Genomic DNA, 17,800 nt, shown 5'->3' with positions numbered 1-17,800 from the left:
GATCGCCGATTGCAGGTCGAGGGGGAGCTAGCCTCTCCTTGTTAGAAAGGGTTCCTCCATTTGGGAGGAAGCTTCATCTTAATTGGAGTGGTTCCATCAGGTGGAAACTACTCGGCATAATCTAGCAAAGGAGTCCGCCTTACCCCAACTTCCTAATCTAAAAAGAAATCAATATAAGCAGACCCAATATCTAGATTCCACTTTGGGAGAAACTAACGCCTAAGAGTACAGATTTTCTGGACATTTTCTCAGACTTGAAGGGGCCAACTTGAGAATATTCCAGAACTTTTTGCTCCTCGAAACAAAGATCCAAGCAATCAAATTCGCTTTGCTTTTTCCTTATGCCTGACTAAATGGAATTTGCAATTCGAATCCCGTAATTTACAGAGTTCTGGAAGTATGTGATTCTTGTGGTTTGTAACTCTGAATTGGTCCAGCTCATTGAGCTCATGAAGTTGATCATAAGCTTTCGAGACACCATGAACTTGGCTAGTTCAGCCGATTTCTGGAGGCCAGAAAGATTCCATTCAAACCTGTAGAATGGAATTATACTTAGAAAGGACTTGTATTATCTGGATCAGCTGGATATGATTGATTCCTGGAAAAGGCTGCTCTGTAATCTGCATATGCTTGGACATGGATCAGACCTGACACGATGGTGACCCATCTGGACATGTGCGACAAAGAAATCAGTTCACACAAAGGACAAGAAGTTGTTTTGCTGCACGAGATCCAGATCCACTGATTCCTTTCAGGACCCCGATCTAATCCCGGGCTGAACAGTGACGGTGACTATACTTGCACAACAGTAAAAGACAGGTTTCCAAAATATATCTGTTTTTTTTTTTTTTTCCACATTTTCAAAGAGCCCCTTCACGTGCCAGCCCAATAGAAAGAGAAGCCTGGTCCCCATAAAGCAGATAACTCTCCTCACGCGCTTGAAAATAAGATGTCGTCCCAAAAAGGTGCCCGACTTTCAGTAAAATTAAGGATATTCAGTTCCAGAAAATTTCGTTTCACGGCCTCTTTTGTGCCATGTATTTTTGTTATGTAAATTACTTCAAGCGGGGAGATGCAAACATAAATGTCCTTTGTTAGTTACTGAAAAAATTGCACCTGAAATATGAATTTACGCTCATGCGCGGACATCCCTAGACTGAGATGACGGTTGTGAGAATTTGAAGGCGACGAAAAAGAAAGCATACATGAAGTGACGTCCATGTTCACATGCGAAGCATAACCAAAAGAGAGTGATATAGTTAGAGAATCCATGAAAACGGCAGCACACTCTTAGCTTCCACCCTTTTATAAGCAGTAGTATCTACACTGTAACTCGGGTACCCATGTGACATGACATACAACTCTTGACATAGCCGACATCCTCATTAACCATATTATTTTTTACACTCTTCATACACAAGAGGTTTACTTGAATATATGGAGGAAGAGCGTAACTAGATTCCGAATTGAATAATGGTTGAATATGATACAAAATGTTTGGCTAGCTACATTTTAATGTCGGTGTGCCTGCACAATGTCAAGCTGTATCATCTCCTCATATCAACTGCTTGCTGTGGTAAGCAGATGTTCTATTGCACCTGTGAAGGAAAAAGAGTGATCCCATCAAGAAGGTGAACTCTCAAGTGCAACCAATTCATACAAGGAATCACAGATTCATCGGCCCACATCCTCAAGTAGGCATATACATTCAAGAAACATTCGTTTTTCCACGCCCCTGCAGCTAAATGTGATAGTGTTTTCTACACGAACTGTTCGGCATCATCATCACCTGCATGGCTTCTCTCACAAAATCAAAGTTGTATAAAGGCTCCAAATTTCTATCAGCCTTAAGATATCACACAGTTTTCACAAACATACCTCTTGCGTTTGCTCTTCAAAGATGATGCCGAGGGGTTGCTATGCCAATTTCTCTTGCGCTGGTTTATGAACCAGTTGTTTATCTGCTTCAACTGTAGTCCAGTCTCCTGCACCAACCTTGCCTTTTCATCTTCCTGAAGCAAAGAACAACTGGTCAACGATGCATGTTACTAATGACGGCAGTGAGGGAACGCAAGTCAAGACACTCAACAGTGGGGTAGGGCCACTTGGAATGGGACTGCCACCAAGCCTTTAAGAGTGAGGTTGTGTCACCCGGAAGTTTTCCGGCTCGCCTCTTTCGCAGGATCTCCTCTCGTATATCAGCAATCTTTTCTTTGTAACCCTGTAACCAGTAGACCCTAATTCAACCTTACACAGAAAGCATAAAAACTCCAGTTTGCAAACACATTATAAATATTTAAACAGCATTTCTTAACAGTTCTTCCTAGATTTTTACTTTCTTCTCTGAATTTTGAATCAAAGAATGTTGGCGTTGTATTAATGGGTGACGGATTGATGATACAAGAGGATATGCAAGTTGGGCAATAGCAATCATTGGGCTTGAAGTTGAGAATTTTTTGGTATCTTGATGCAACCTAACCATCTAGTTATCCAATCTACCTCCTTGATCTTTCAAATCTAACTCTTCAAGAAGAATTATAGTACTGGAAAAAAGTCCCGCAATGGGATAATTGGAAGTGTTACAACTAGCAGAAGTACATTAAACAGGTAAACTAACCTGCTTCAGTTCATGCTTTAACTCTTGCCTAACACGCTCCATCAAGGACCTCTCTGTCTCAGTGGGGATAAGTGGCCCGAAGCCCATATCTGAATCATCCAAGCTTCCATCAAACATGTTGGTGTCACTATCTGCCTGAGCATCATCATCATCATCAGACATTGTTGCACCAGTGCCTTCACCTGGAGACACGCCTGTTTCATGCCAATAATGGTTAAGGTCATCTGATTCTGCTAAGAGTATCTACGAAGTAATAAGCCAGAGCCACCAAACTTTATTAGTAAGACATGCCGCGGCACTATAGATTTGGTTCAACAGCAGAACTCTTGGAAAAAAAAGGCAGCAGGTTGTCCAATACAAACTAGAACTAGTTTAGCCAGACCCTTAGGTAGATGCTAAAGGAGGAAAAAGAGATGGCTAACCAAAAAATGGATGGTCTAGTATTCGTTATTATTAACATCAATTATGCAAGTTGTAGCACACAACTACTATGGAAAATGATGTTAAAGTGGTGAAGATCCCATTATGAACAGGAATATGTATAGACAGTGACATGCATACACCAGCTACCATCTCTTCCTCTCCTTCTCTCTCTCTCTACATATATATAACACAGAGAGAGAGAGAGAGAGAGAGAGAGAGAGAGAGAGAGAGAGAGAGAGTGAAGAGAGTGAAAATGTCAACTCAACAATCATGAACTAACAACATAGAAGTCCAACAATGGTTACAAGGAAGAACAGGTCTGTCAGACCCTAACCCTGCATGACAGGGACTTGACACACATTACAAGTACAGCCCGCTGTTCAAGTTGCAAGGCATGAGATTGTCTATGAAGGCTATAGTTCAAAATGAAAACCCTTGTCATGCTTATGACCAACAACCCTCGATCTTGATCCAAAGTTGATAGATAAGAGTGCTGCTGATAAATTAAACTGAAGAGAAAAATGAAAAAAAGGTGTAAAGGAAAAGGGACTGTTATGCGAAGAATTGCATGTATGATCGATAATTGTTTGCAATTCTATTGCAAAACACTCAAAAGGAAAATTTACTATCTTGGTTAAGAAAAAATTTGGTTGTATATGTATTTGTCCTTTTTACAGAGGTCAAGCTAGGACCTTGAAGACTTGCAAAATCTTACAAATAATAGAAATCTTTAACCCACATACTTTATTAGTTTCAACATATCCAGGAGAAATGGATTATCAAGTTCCGTCCTATCTACTTCACAAGAGCAGAACATCTAAACAAAGTACAAATAATAGCATCTACCAAGTGTTTAATGAGGGGTGGAAATGAAAAGGGCAAATTGTATAGTCATGCAGATACTTTTTTGATTGCACAAACTAACAACTATCACCTGTGAGGCTTTGTAAAGACTGTTCCAGCTCCCAACAAGCCATGACTGCTTCCATTGCATGAACACGAACATGTTGTTGAAGTTGCTCTTTGAATGAATAAAGCAACAGTACATAATGTGACTGAACAACAAGAATAGAGTGGGGTTAGATTGGCAGCATGGTCGTAACTGACAATGAATGAACAATCAAAAGCAGGTTATTCAAAATATTAACAAGGACTTCGAAGGCAGGAAACAATAATTTAAACTAAACAGACAAAACTTATAATGCAGTAGAACTGTAGAAGTATTTCTCCAAAATGAGAGAAAGCATTGGGGCTGGGCCAGGTCAGGAATCAAAGATAATTTTCTAAGCCTTTAGTAGGGTGTTCATGAAAGGACCTTAAGTAGAAAGTCATGCTTTCAAGGTCTAATCAACCAGAGGTGGGATGGTTGGAGAACAAATGGCTAATCAAACCTCCTTGAATGGTGATTCACAGTTCAAACTAGATGTTCAGGTGGGTAAATCACATATTCAGAAATGCAGATCAAAATATAAATTTTGTAAATCTGATCTTCTTTGCTTTTTACACTCTTGCCATATAGCCGTCTTTGGCGACTCTTTGCACCCCAATAGTGAAAAAGAAAAAAAAAGTTCCGCCCTTCTAACAAAGAGAAAGATCTGAAGATTCTGAACCAAAAGAAGTCCAACATCTTTGATGGCTAGTTGGTGATACCATATCATGCCATAGGAGATCCTCATATACATACAATGAACAAATGGATATGCATTGACAATCATCCATTTCACAGAATCCAATTGATGGAATTGCTTCTCAAGGCATCCAGATTAGTTAAGTGTACATGCATACTTGGGTTGGGCCAGATTATTAGTGGTTATGCACAGGTGACATGAGCATCAAATGCACACTTAAGAACGAAAATTATTGCAGTGGATACCATCAAGTACTTGAGCACTTTCTATCAAGACAATCTTCCACTGAGTAAATAAACAGAAACTATGATAAAATTGAAAATAGAAGGGCAAATTCTGACGTGTGGAATGTTATGACTGTTTCTTGTTGTGAAGAAAAAAAGTACAATTTGACAACCTTCACCACCTCAACATGGAACCGACAGAGAAGATGCAAGTTGGAATCCCAGGAAGAAGATCAATAGATTGGATACCCACTCCAGAAAAGTGCACCAGAGACAACTGAAACATTGACTCTTAAGGATAAGGTCATTCAATCGAATTTACCACTAAAGTTTGGAAAATGGAATTGCAGTTTTGGGAGTCACAGAATTGAGATTCCAAGTCATAGACTTAGACCTCTCTCTCTTTCTCTCTCTCTCTCATGTCTCAAATTGGAAGTGCAAATGTGGAATGCATAATTGCACATGTGAAGCCCAATTATCATATTTATTTTTCTAGTTCAATAAAATAGAGTGCTCAGTTGAACCTATCACTCATTCAAACATCTACGTAGAAGCCTATGGTTTCAAAAAGTTGTCTTCTAGACATACTGATTAAAACTATTATGCGACAATGTAGTGCATGGAGACTTTTGCATATTTTCTGTTATAGACATAGTACATGAATCTACACATTCTAGACAGAAATTTAAAAAGTGAGTCTGTTACTGAAATTCAATAAATTTTGGGAACTTTTATAGGAAGGACTTTACTGATTTGGAAAAACAGCCACACATTTTTTGCTACAAGATCTAAAAAAACCTTTAGTTGGTGAATGAATGCAATATGAGAAATGTTGAATAGGTGTACCAAAGTTTCTAAAACAAGTCTTTGATAACCCTCATACACTAGTGAGAATGAGGATATCTGCATACAGCAGAAACGTCTTACAGCTTCATTTCTCTGCACAACTAGTCAGATTGTTTCTCTCAACATTCCATTACTGCAAGGCAGTCATGCCTCCTTTTGCCATTCAGGAGCAAATTTTTTGTTGAATCACGAGGGCTTTAAACTTTGCAAAAACCAGAAGCACATCACAGAAGCATGTCTCGAATGCAAAACTCAGACGACACTCCAAACAAATTACACTGTATGCCATTTAGAAGACTTTAGTACATTTTTCTTTTAGAATCATAAACCTATGCTGTGAAAAGATAAACTGACAAGGTGTATCTTTTAGAAATTCATTGACATTTTGGGATCTTTTGTAGGAAAGAAGGTGTATAGTGCATACTAAATCTTGAGACCAGCCTCACATTTTTTACTACAAGCTACAGGCTCTGAAAAACCTTTAGTTGGTGCATCAATGCACTATCAGACATTCCTTGTATGTACCAAAGATTCTAAAATAAGTCAATTTATGTCCCAGAGGCTGTTGAGAATGAGGCATCTGCATGTGCAAGAAATTTCTTGTAACTTACCTTATTAGGCCTTTTCTCTGAAAAGCTGATTAACTTGATACTTTCTCTCAACAATCAACATTCTGTTACAGCAGGCAAGACATCCACACCCTCCTTTTGTCATTCAGGAAACAAGTTTCTTGCTGAATGATGTGGGTTCCATGTGGCAAAATGTGGAGATGTACCAACCATGTCTCAAATGTAAAACACAGGCTACAAACACATGGCCCCAACTAATTGATATTATATGTCATCTAATGGCTCTAAGTTGAAGTTAAATCGTCTGATTTGTAGTTTATGACCTAAGTCATGCTAGTTGATGATCTAAATCAGGAAAGAGAGCTTCTATCAAAGCTTGAAGTATGTTCATGGCCGTGAAGACCAAGTTTTGACATTTAGCAAAATGTACAACATCTGACATAGAGAATCCATGTCCCGTTCTGTAGCTTCTAAGAAGAAAAACTATAAAACCAAGTCCTCATCAAGAAAGAAGAGATATGCATCAACAGGAAGTAGAAAAAGGAAAAACATGGAAATGAAATACAGTTAAAGTATGGACTAGAGCACTAAATGATTTGTAGGCTACAAATTGATTTAAGTGTTGCTTCAACTTCACATAGTTTTGTTAAGTACCCTGCCTGTTTCACCCTCTTAATATCCACATGTAACCATCGACACATATGATGGTGACTGGAAGTGGATTCAGTAATCTGTCAGGTTATAACATCTATAACCTATAAACTTCATCATTTACATGTGCTCCATAAAATTGCGACACATGAATCCTCTGTAATGTCTGTAATGAGATTTAGTTGGTCAAGTGACGTGGAAGGGGGAAATTAATTAACATAAGTGTGAGTGATGCAGTGTTACAGAAGGGAATGCAAGTAATAAGAAAAGTTTCGTAAAGAAAAATAAACAATAAATGAATGAAGACAAAAATTTCCCATGAAGAAAGAAGTCTTTGGTTGGAGGATCCTAATACGGTTTGCCTGCTAAATTCTCAAGTATGTGATTCAGAAACAGTGCCCCATCCGACAAAATTAAACTTGAGGTCTCTGAATTAAGAATCTAAGACCGATCAAGAGCATCAGATAGTTGGTTAATCCAGCCATTGGCACATGTCATGGTAACTTGTGTTATAACTTTCGCATGGCAATAATTTTGCCTTCTTTTAGTCTGAAACATTTGACTAAACTCAGAACTAGACGCACAGGGCTAAAGAGGACTAGGATGCCATATATGATCATCCAGTGAAAGTGTAGGACTTGCAGGTTATAAATTGTCATGATCTGATAAAGAAACAAGGGTCTTCTTCCAGAGAAAGAAGCCAATATGCTCTTCTTGGAAGAGAACCCGCATCAGATGCACAAACCCGCATCAGATCCACATCCTTCTTGGACTCATAACTCCTAAACGGTATATGCAGCACAGCAGTTAACAAACAGAAGTTCCCGCAATTTTCTTTCCCAATTGGAACTATAAAACCCCATTCTGCAGAAAACAGCCACCATCAGTAGCAAGTTTCAGGAAACGATCAGAAACATGATATTGACAGGAATGATTTGACACGCTTCAATAAAACTCGTTAAAACCGGAAGGAACATGATATCAAATTTCACAATAGAAAGACAGAGTCAAGATTCGCATATTAATTTCTGGAGATCAGATGCAGTCGAGAGGCAAAAGAAGAACCACGATAAATATCTTCACCAACTTGAACGAGGAACAGAGATGGAACGGAAGTAAAAAATGATTGGTAGAAACAACAGTGGGGAGAAAGAAGAGGAGAGAAGTTGGTAACCCGACCATGAACTGGTCCAACTCCTTGGCTTCCCCAGGAAGGATCTGATGGCCGAGAACTGCATACTTAGCGACAACCTGCTGCGACTGTGCCAGCTGCGCGTCAATCCTGGGCAGCTGGTCCACGGGCGTGGCGATGCGCAGGCAGGCAATATGAGCCGACAACAGCTGGTCGTAGAAAGGATGCGCCAGAATCTCCGCTTTCCGGCGCGCGTTCTGCCAGCCATCCCCACCTGCCTGCTGCTGCTGCTGCTGCTCTGCGCCCTGTCCCGGCTGCGAGCCGCTGTCAACGAGCTCCCCACTGGTGGTGGCAGCCTGGTTGGCATCGCCGGAGCCCGTTCCTATCACGGAGTCACTCGACCCCGGCACCTCCCCCGCAGCAGCACCACCACCACCGACGTCGCTCGCCGATCGAGGCAGCCACTGTGAATTCGGCCCGGGGGCTTGGTCCGACGCGGTCTGCAGATGAAGGAAGCTGCACCTGTCGCAGCTGGAACCCGTGGCGCACCCGCACCACTTCCTCGCGCCCTGCTGCTGGCCGGCGCCGGCGTCTCCTCCGCCGAGGAAGCCCTGCTGACGGAGGATAGCGCTGCTGAGCCAGGTGGGCTGCGACTTCCCTCCCTTGTCGCCCTGCGCCAGCTGCTCCGGCAGCACCCCCGTTCCGAGATTCTCTTCCGCGAAATGCGCCATCGTCATCTCCTGCTGCTGGAACGCCATCCACCGTCACCCCGTCTCTCTCTCTCCCCCACCCACCTGCCTCGTCACCTCCCTCTCCTTTTCCTCTTTATCTTTCTTCCTTACTTTCTTCGCTCACAATCCTTTCCTCTGCTCATCCTCGTCGCCTCACGCAGTCACAAGTACAACGAAAAAGAAAGAGAGAGGGAGGGGCAGAGAAATGGTTTATCACCATCGTTCGTGTAAAACACGAAGGATAAAAAAGCAGAGATAAAAAAAATAAAAAAGTAAAAGCGAAGAAGAAACCGCTTTTGGGAAGACGAGGCAGAGACAAGCCGCAGCCTCTCTCCCCTCTCCCTCTACCAACTTGACTGCGAGCGTCAAATACGAAGAGAAGCTTGGGTAATGAGTTTCATTTTACTAATCAACGCCTTCTTCAAATCTAAATTTGTAAAGATCCAGTTGATATTGACCAACAACTTAGCCAGCAACTCAGTCTCTCTCAACTCAAAGCGATTTCCACTAGAGTGAACTTTTCAGAAAGATTTGGACTCTTTGAGTTGCAGCGTGAATTTTCGATTTCAACATCACAGATCCGGAGCACAGACCTGACCCGTTCTCTTTGGTGGATTGACCAATAGAAGGAGCGCTCGCTTCAACTCAACTGCGGCGATTTCGCGCTCCTGTAGATGCTTTGTCCGTTTGCGTGGGATGTGGGGTCCACGCCGCTGAATCTGAAGCAAGCACGCGGTCCCCACAACCTAAGCGGATAATACATTGATGCGAGGAGAGGAGAGAGAGAGAGAGAGGGACGCGGGGATTGGTCCCCACCCCCTCCCGGCTGATACGGTACGGACTCCGATCGAGTGGTCCTGCGGCTGACGTGGCGAGCGCTCTTTCTTGCAGGATCCGCTGCCGTCAGGTCGCGTGCCATCTCAAAAATGACGAAAAAGCCCTTGATGCAGTTGCAGGAGACCCGGTTGTCTCTAACTGATCCGAACCCGAAGAAAAACCCTGGGCATTTGAGATTTTAATCCAAACCAGAGACCGGCCCCGACCCGGACTCCTCGCCCCCCCTGAAAGGTCGAAAAATGATGGAAGCAACGAATAGGCGCGGGGCCCACCGACTAGGACTTTTTGTCCTTGCCAGCCAATCAGAAGTCGCTTCTTTTCAACGTTTCGCTTGCCTAAGCAAAAAAGGGCCAAGTGGGGACCACCACTTAAATGGCCTCACATGAGCACAGCAACCGGAAAGTCTTCAGGAGGAAGAGGAACTCAATCCCTCGAACCGCATCGGTCGAGCGTACCGGTTTTATTTTCATGTGTATCGGCATGCACCAGCCGATACGAATCGGATGCGAGGAAGTGTATCGGCCTGATCAGAGTGCATTAGCCGATATATTAGGGGAAAAAAACGATGAAAAGTAGAGTAGTTAAGACCAACGGTAGCTTGAAAGCAGGGAAAAGAGAAGTGGATGATTCCCACTGAATGATGTCTTCATCTTTTCCTTTTGTTTTATATGGCAATATTACATCACTTCTTCTGCAAGTTCTCTTCATGAACAGTTTCCTTTTTGTTGTTTGTTCCTCTTACTAATTAAGAGGAATATTTCTTTTTACGGTTTAACAAGAGAGACCCAAACCCTCTCATGCTTTACTTGTTTCAATTGTGATCATCGAGCTTAGAGCAACTTCAAAATGAGTAAAGGCTATATGATGAACCAAAACTTGTGAAGTATCTGATTTTTGAACGAAGAGTTCGATTTCAATATATTATAAGTTGGGGGAGCATGATGAGGCAAGTACCTCAAACTCGAGTATCGCTCTCTCCGGCTTTACTACTCACAAGATGAATGCGTGAGTTTGAGCCAATCCTCATTCATTTCTACAAAAGTAATTCTAGTAGTCTTTTTTGGTGTTTTTGGCTTAATGTTTATTATTGATCATTAAATGAATAAACAGATGAAGTGTTTTTGTTTTATTAATTAGTCTTCTAGATTTGAGTGTGAATGTGTGTATATATATATAATAGATGTAGGATGTTGCAATTAAAAATTTGACACTAAAAGCAGTACAAAACAATGCCAAATGCACCATAAATTATTGTTGTCTCTCGTATATATATATATATCAAATAAAGGATCTTATTTTAATGATGATTTATTATAACAACCTAACTCAGTCCCACAAACTCTTAGTCTAGTATATCCCAATCCGCTCTCTAACAATTTTGCTTTCAACCCTCAAAAAGCTTAGGAACCATGATCACCAATCATTTAAAGAACCTAATGTTAAGTCCTCTAACATTTTTCACAACCCACATAGATACATGATTAAACTTCTCAAAGTTAGGCAGTGTAATCCATTCTCCTTAAGGTACACATGTTCACGTGTGTGGACTCTATATATTCCAACTCTAATAATACTATAACAACTCAGCCAACTCTCACACCTAGCTCCGGCTTCTAGTCTAAGTGAATCTCAAATCGGTTCTTTAGCAGCTTAAGTTTCAGCTTTAAAAAAAAAAAAAAGCTTACGAATTAGAACTACCATTTACTAAGTAATTCCCTTATAAGTCTCTTAAGACTCTTCACCATCTTAAATACATACTAAATACATTTATCAATAGATTTTTAAATTTCAGTCATCTTGCAACATTTAACCGCTCGTAAGTTTAGCCTCTCACATATACACATATATACACTTACTTATTCATGGTTGGTGAAATCACTCGAGATGTGTATTTGGTGAGTCCCAGTATTTAATGAGTTACCACCACGTACATATTGGTGTCTTTTTTTCACTTCAAGTCGACCTAAGTATTTTCGTTACGCTGTCTGCATTATTGCCATTAAAGCTTGTCGTTTGAGGTAATATATTAAATGCACATATATACCTTAAAGATAAATAGTGAAAAGATAATAAATGGTGAACAGTAAATCGGAGAGCCTACCTGTTCAAAGAAACTAATGGAAGAAAACTTGGGAAAGGAGGGAAGGGCTCACAAGTTGCACTTACATGATCTGGACGTGACGAGCGATGATCGATATAAACAATTTATTTGTTGAATAATTTATTCTGAGTTAAACACCGCGCGCCATTAATGGGGACACCAACCTTGGTGATTCTGTGGAAGCTTGGGAGCCAGCTAAGTGGCGAGAGAGAAGGTGTAGTTGGTGTTAGGAAAACCATCCAACCAACTCCTACAACAAGTCTTATAAGTTTTTCCAACCGCTACGCAAAAAGATCTTCATTATGTATTTAAAAATGGGAAAGAGCTGACTTTTTAGGCCAAGAAGAGCCACACTTTTATTTGCAGACATAAATGCATGTCTAAGATACAGAGGAATCAGAACCGGTCTACTTGGCTTCCAGAGCGGCACACATGGTCCCAAAATCAACACTCTTCAATAACCATTCAGAGAGCTCGCTCGAAGCCTTGAAATGAATGCATGGTTACTACATGCCAACCGACCCGACCAGTTATGCTACTCATCGAGATGATTGGTAGGAGTATTAGCATTTGAATTTACTCTGCAATGTGAGTGACAAAATTTACCTGCCTTTGCATTATGGTTTTCTCAAGTTAGAAATAACTGAGTTAAGTTTGATAGCATCGGATCTGCCAACCTTATGTGAAATCCACTGCTTAGTTAAACACTGAGTTTCACAACTATGGATTTGACATTGGCATTATATTGTCAAAACAGTGGATTGGTAGTAGAAGGAGAGTGGAAAGGTGTCAGACTAAGTACATGGTATCAAGATCTCCTTGGACTTATCGTAGCTTCAAATCCCGATGCTATCAAATATGGACTTATTAGTCATCTATCTTGGTAAAATGGATGGTTGAAAGAAAAACGAAGACAAATGTTGTTAAGTAATAATAGACTACTTAGATGCCTTTTATCTTCTTTCTCTCATTGTTTTTCTGTCAATTGTCCATCTTTACTATTTACTATGAAGATTGCATGCTGGTCTAGCATTAACGCTTTGATGGCAACCAATTTCTCTCTCTCTCTCTCTCTCTCACACACACACACACACATAGATATATATGTTCTTCACTTTTAAGATTGTCAAACCGATTCCCATATTTAAAAATGTATGTTAATTTTGTAAGCTAGAAAGATTTAAGGTAATTGATTATTACACTCCTACAAGCCCCATATATAAAAGCTTATGCCTTTAGATACGTAGATCATACATTTCTTTAGTTGCTTTAAAAGCAAACGAATAGCATAATACTAAAAAATTTGAAAACAGAAGCAACGCCTGTTTTTCTCAAATAATTTCACTTTTGAAGTTACGCAAGAAAAAACTTGCTAGTTAAACGACTCAAAAGTTGAAGTTTGGTATCATCAAATGAAAATGGCATTTTCGAACGACAGTGACGAGTTTTAGAAATATTTGCAGTATATATATATATATATATATATATATATATATATATATATATATATATATATATATATATATATATATATATATATTATTGAAGGCTCAATCATAGGCATGGTAGGCTAATCAAACACGACATGGTCTTTTGCCAGAAGATTGCTTCCCGAATCTCAGTGGAGGAAAAAATAAAAAACTTTGAAAGGCGCATTCTCGTGACTAACATATCCTGGTCAAGGCATGCACTGCTGTCAGTTCTAGATTACACCATTAGAGTTTGACACTCACGCTTAAAGTTAAGAAAAAGTTATATATATATATATATATATAACAAAGTGAAATCTTCCGGCCATATTGAGCTACGTCCAAGTATTTCTCTTTAGAATGAATCCATACACGTATACCAACTCTCATTCTTGATAACCTTTTTTGAGGTACAAAATAAAGATCACTATAAGGGGAGACGGAATCCATTATGCTGAGCAGTAAGCTCAGTTTCGAATTAAGTGACTACTGTTAATGTAGACCTGAGTGCAATGTAACTGGCGATGCAAAAATGACCTCCGGGATTGAAAGCTTAATAATGAAAGGGTTTATAATTTCGTATGAGTATTTATAGAACTTTATAAGGCAGAAAACTCAAAACTTTCCTTATGAAATACGATCTACACATCGAAAGCACATGATATTTCGTTTACCTCTAGGTTTCAAAGTATATATGAATTATGAACATTATATCTACATGGTTAGTGTGGTGAAAAATAAAATCGGAACTGGTACATCTTTTAGTTTGTGTACATAATACATTTATTTATTTACGGAAAAAAATACCCTTTTATGAAACATGAAAGCCATTGTTATTTAATGTTAAAAAGGTTTCTGCAAACAAGGACAAAACGAAAAGAACAAAAATTGCTGTCTGTACCGGCCGACGAACACAGCACGCCCGACGAAGCTCAGGCCACTTTCCGGCCATTACTGGTTCAGTACTCGGTAGTGACCGACACTCATATTTTTCTGGTTCCACTAGCGCAAAGTACTGGTTATTTTGGTCGTCTCCCCATCATTTCCGCTTTAATTTCATCCCTCTGGTAGGGTAGAATGGAGCAACTGAGCAGAAAGAGAAAGGGTTCGTACACAAAAGATTGGAAATCGTGTGATGCAGAGTACGTGCCTTCCACTGATCTACGAATTTATAATGAATGGAGTGATGAACTGTTCCCAAAATGGTGACTGTTCTTTGTTGCCCAAGTAAATGCGCTTGGCACCTTCGGATGAACCATGCACCTGTGGTATTCAAAATCGCCATAGATTTTGTTTCTGTTCATCACTGTTACATGCACTAAAGTTTTCCAAAGAAAATTAGGGATGTCAATATGTGCGATTTGGATTATATATTGGGCAGAACTGTTTCGAGAAAACCGGATAATATTTGATTAAGAAATTAGTTCTGATTCAAGTTTAAGAAATGACATCCAATCATAATCAAATATACATAAACATTTTATTGGATTCAGATTGAATTTATTTTCAAATAAATATCCTGTACCCAATGCTTTAACATTTCGAAAATAAGTCAAATTTGTCTTAAAATTCATATTCAGATTTGAATTTAGATATGAATGTAAAAATCAGATATTTCAAATATGACTTTTTTTCTCATTTGTATCCAAATATATAAATATAAAAAAAACGGTTATGATTAAGGGTATATCCAAATCGAATCCAATCCATTGACAACTGACATATCCTAGTTAAAATTGATTAGGACAAAGTAAGTTCATCATACTTGCATATATCTTGAAGGTTAATCCAAAGAGATTTTCATTCATCCATATCACCAAACCAACAAAGTCTGAATCAAAATGCCAATGAATTTAAATTGACTTGTTTGAAAGTATCAAGTTGAGATCTTTTGTACCTTTTGGATGCATAAATATTCTTTTCATTGTTTCTGAATGAGAAAACTATGGCAAAACTTATGCCAGCCTGAGTGTATAACATTGCATACATGATATTTTCAACTGATTGATCATAAGGGACTATATCCTACCTTTTTCATTATTTAGAAGATTTTTTCACTTAATTTTAAGTCTTTTAGTAGAATGTGATTAAATTTGTTACATTCTATTGTAAATTTTTTCTAGAAGTTCAGTTATTATGCTTTTAAGTTAAGAGAAATATCTTGGGTACCTTCTAGAAAAATTTACAATAGAATGTAACAAATTTTAATCACATTCTACTAAAAGACTTAAAATTAAGTGAAAAAATCTTCTAATAATGAAAAAGGTAGGATATAGTCCCTTATGATCAATCAGTTGAAAATATCATGTATGCAATGTTATACACTCAGGCTGGCATAAGTTTTGCCATAGTTTTCTCATTCAGAAACAATGAAAAGAATATTTATGCATCCAAAAGGTACAAAAGATCTCAACTTGATACTTTCAAACAAGTCAATTTAAATTCATTGGGCATTTTGATTCAGACTTTGTTGGTTTGGTGATATGGATGAATGAAAATCTCTTTGGATTAACCTTCAAGATATATGCAAGTATGATGAACTTACTTTGTCCTAATCAATTTTAACTAGGATATGTCAGTTGTCAATGGATTGGATTCGATTTGGATATACCCTTAATCATAACCGTTTTTTTTATATTTATATATTTGGATACAAATGAGAAAAAAAGTCATATTTGAAATATCTGATTTTTACATTCATATCTAAATTCAAATCTGAATATGAATTTTAAGACAAATTTGACTTATTTTCGGAAATGTTAAAGCATTGGGTACAGGATATTTATTTGAAAATAAATTCAATCTGAATCCAATAAAATGTTTATGTATATTTGATTATGATTGGATGTCATTTCTTAAACTTGAATCAGAACTAATTTCTTAATCAAATATTATCCGGTTTTTCTCGAAACAGTTCTGCCCAATATATAATCCAAATCGCACATATTGACATCCCTAATTTTCTTTGGAAAACTTTAGTGCATGTAACAGTGATGAACAGAAACAAAATCTATGGCGATTTTGAATACCACAGGTGCATGGTTCATCCGAAGGTGCCAAGCGCATTTACTTGGGCAACAAAGAACAGTCACCATTTTGGGAACAGTTCATCACTCCATTCATTATAAATTCGTAGATCAGTGGGAAGGCACGTACTCTGCATCACACGATTTCCAATCTTTTGTGTACGAACCCTTTCTCTTTCTGCTCAGTTGCTCCATTCTACCCTACCAGAGGGATGAATTAAAGCGGAAATGATGGGGAGACGACCAAAATAACCAGTACTTTGCGCTAGTGGAACCAGAAAAATATGAGTGTCGGTCACTACCGAGTACTGAACCAGTAATGGCCGGAAAGTGGCCTGAGCTTCGTCGGGCGTGCTGTGTTCGTCGCCGGTACAGACAGCAATTTTTGTTCTTTTCGTTTTGTCCTTGTTTGCAGAAACCTTTTTAACATTAAATAACAATGGCTTTCATGTTTCATAAAAGGGTATTTTTTTCCGTAAATAAATAAATGTATTATGTACACAAACTAAAAGATGTACCAGTTCCGATTTTATTTTTCACCACACTAACCATGTAGATATAATGTTCATAATTCATATATACTTTGAAACCTAGAGGTAAACGAAATATCATGTGCTTTCGATGTGTAGATCGTATTTCATAAGGAAAGTTTTGAGTTTTCTTGCCTTATAAAGTTCTATAAATACTCATACGAAATTATAAACCCTTTCATTATTAAGCTTTCAATCCCGGAGGTCATTTTTGCATCGCCAGTTACATTGCACTCAGGTCTACATTAACAGTAGTCACTTAATTCGAAACTGAGCTTACTGCTCAGCATAATGGATTCCGTCTCCCCTTATAGTGATCTTTATTTTGTACCTCAAAAAAGGTTATCAAGAATGAGAGTTGGTATACGTGTATGGATTCATTCTAAAGAGAAATACTTGGACGTAGCTCAATATGGCGGAAGATTTCACTTTGTTATATATATATATATATATATAACTTTTTCTTAACTTTAAGCGTGAGTGTCAAACTCTAATGGTGTAATCTAGAACTGACAGCAGTGCATGCCTTGACCAGGATATGTTAGTCACGAGAATGCGCCTTTCAAAGTTTTTTATTTTTTCCTCCACTGAGATTCGGGAAGCAATCTTCTGGCAAAAGACCATGTCGTGTTTGATTAGCCTACCATGCCTATGATTGAGCCTTCAATAATATATATATATATATATATATATATATATATAAAATATATATATATATATATATTATATATATATTATATACTGCAAATATTTCTAAAACTCGTCACTGGTCGTTCGAAAATGCCATTTTCATTTGATGATACCAAACTTCAACTTTTGAGTCGTTTAACTAGCAAGTTTTTTCTTGCGTAACTTCAAAAGTGAAATTATTTGAGAAAAACAGGCGTTGCTTCTGTTTTCAAATTTTTTAGTATTATGCTATTCGTTTTGCTTTTAAAGCAACTAAAGAAATGTATGATCTACGTATCTAAAGGCATAAGCTTTTATATATGGGGCTTGTAGGAGTGTAATAATCA

General features: G+C 38.5%; 1 protein-coding gene across 5 annotated transcripts in view; it reads right to left on the bottom strand.

Moving 5' to 3' along the window:
• Window positions 1-1,271: 1,271 nt before the first annotated feature.
• Window positions 1,272-17,800, bottom strand: part of LOC116252764 (homeobox protein knotted-1-like 2) — a 22,375-nt gene continuing 5,846 nt past the window's right edge. The window contains exons 1-7 of one of the 5 annotated variants that reach the window (XR_004172288.2): window positions 8,138-9,157; window positions 3,975-4,095; window positions 2,618-2,811; window positions 2,090-2,221; window positions 1,879-2,012; window positions 1,707-1,797; window positions 1,272-1,598 (exon numbers count right to left, since the gene is read on the bottom strand). Coding sequence is in view for 4 of the 5 variants with exons in the window: in XM_031627274.2 (XP_031483134.1) it covers window positions 1,556-1,598; window positions 1,879-2,012; window positions 2,090-2,221; window positions 2,618-2,811; window positions 3,975-4,095; window positions 8,138-8,848 (1,335 nt within the window). In the remaining variant the exon portion in view is untranslated. Of the gene's footprint in view, window positions 1,798-1,878; window positions 2,013-2,089; window positions 2,222-2,617; window positions 2,812-3,974; window positions 4,096-8,137; window positions 9,160-17,800 lie in introns of those variants that run through there. The other 4 variants (XM_031627274.2, XM_031627276.2, XM_031627275.2 and 1 more) reach the window with 4 other exon arrangements.

This window comes from Nymphaea colorata, chromosome 4 (genome assembly GCF_008831285.2).
Source record: "Nymphaea colorata isolate Beijing-Zhang1983 chromosome 4, ASM883128v2, whole genome shotgun sequence".
NCBI lineage: Eukaryota > Viridiplantae > Streptophyta > Magnoliopsida > Nymphaeales > Nymphaeaceae > Nymphaea > Nymphaea colorata.
The sequence above is the reverse complement of the archived record's forward strand: the minus strand, read 5'-3'. Positions and strand labels throughout refer to the sequence as shown.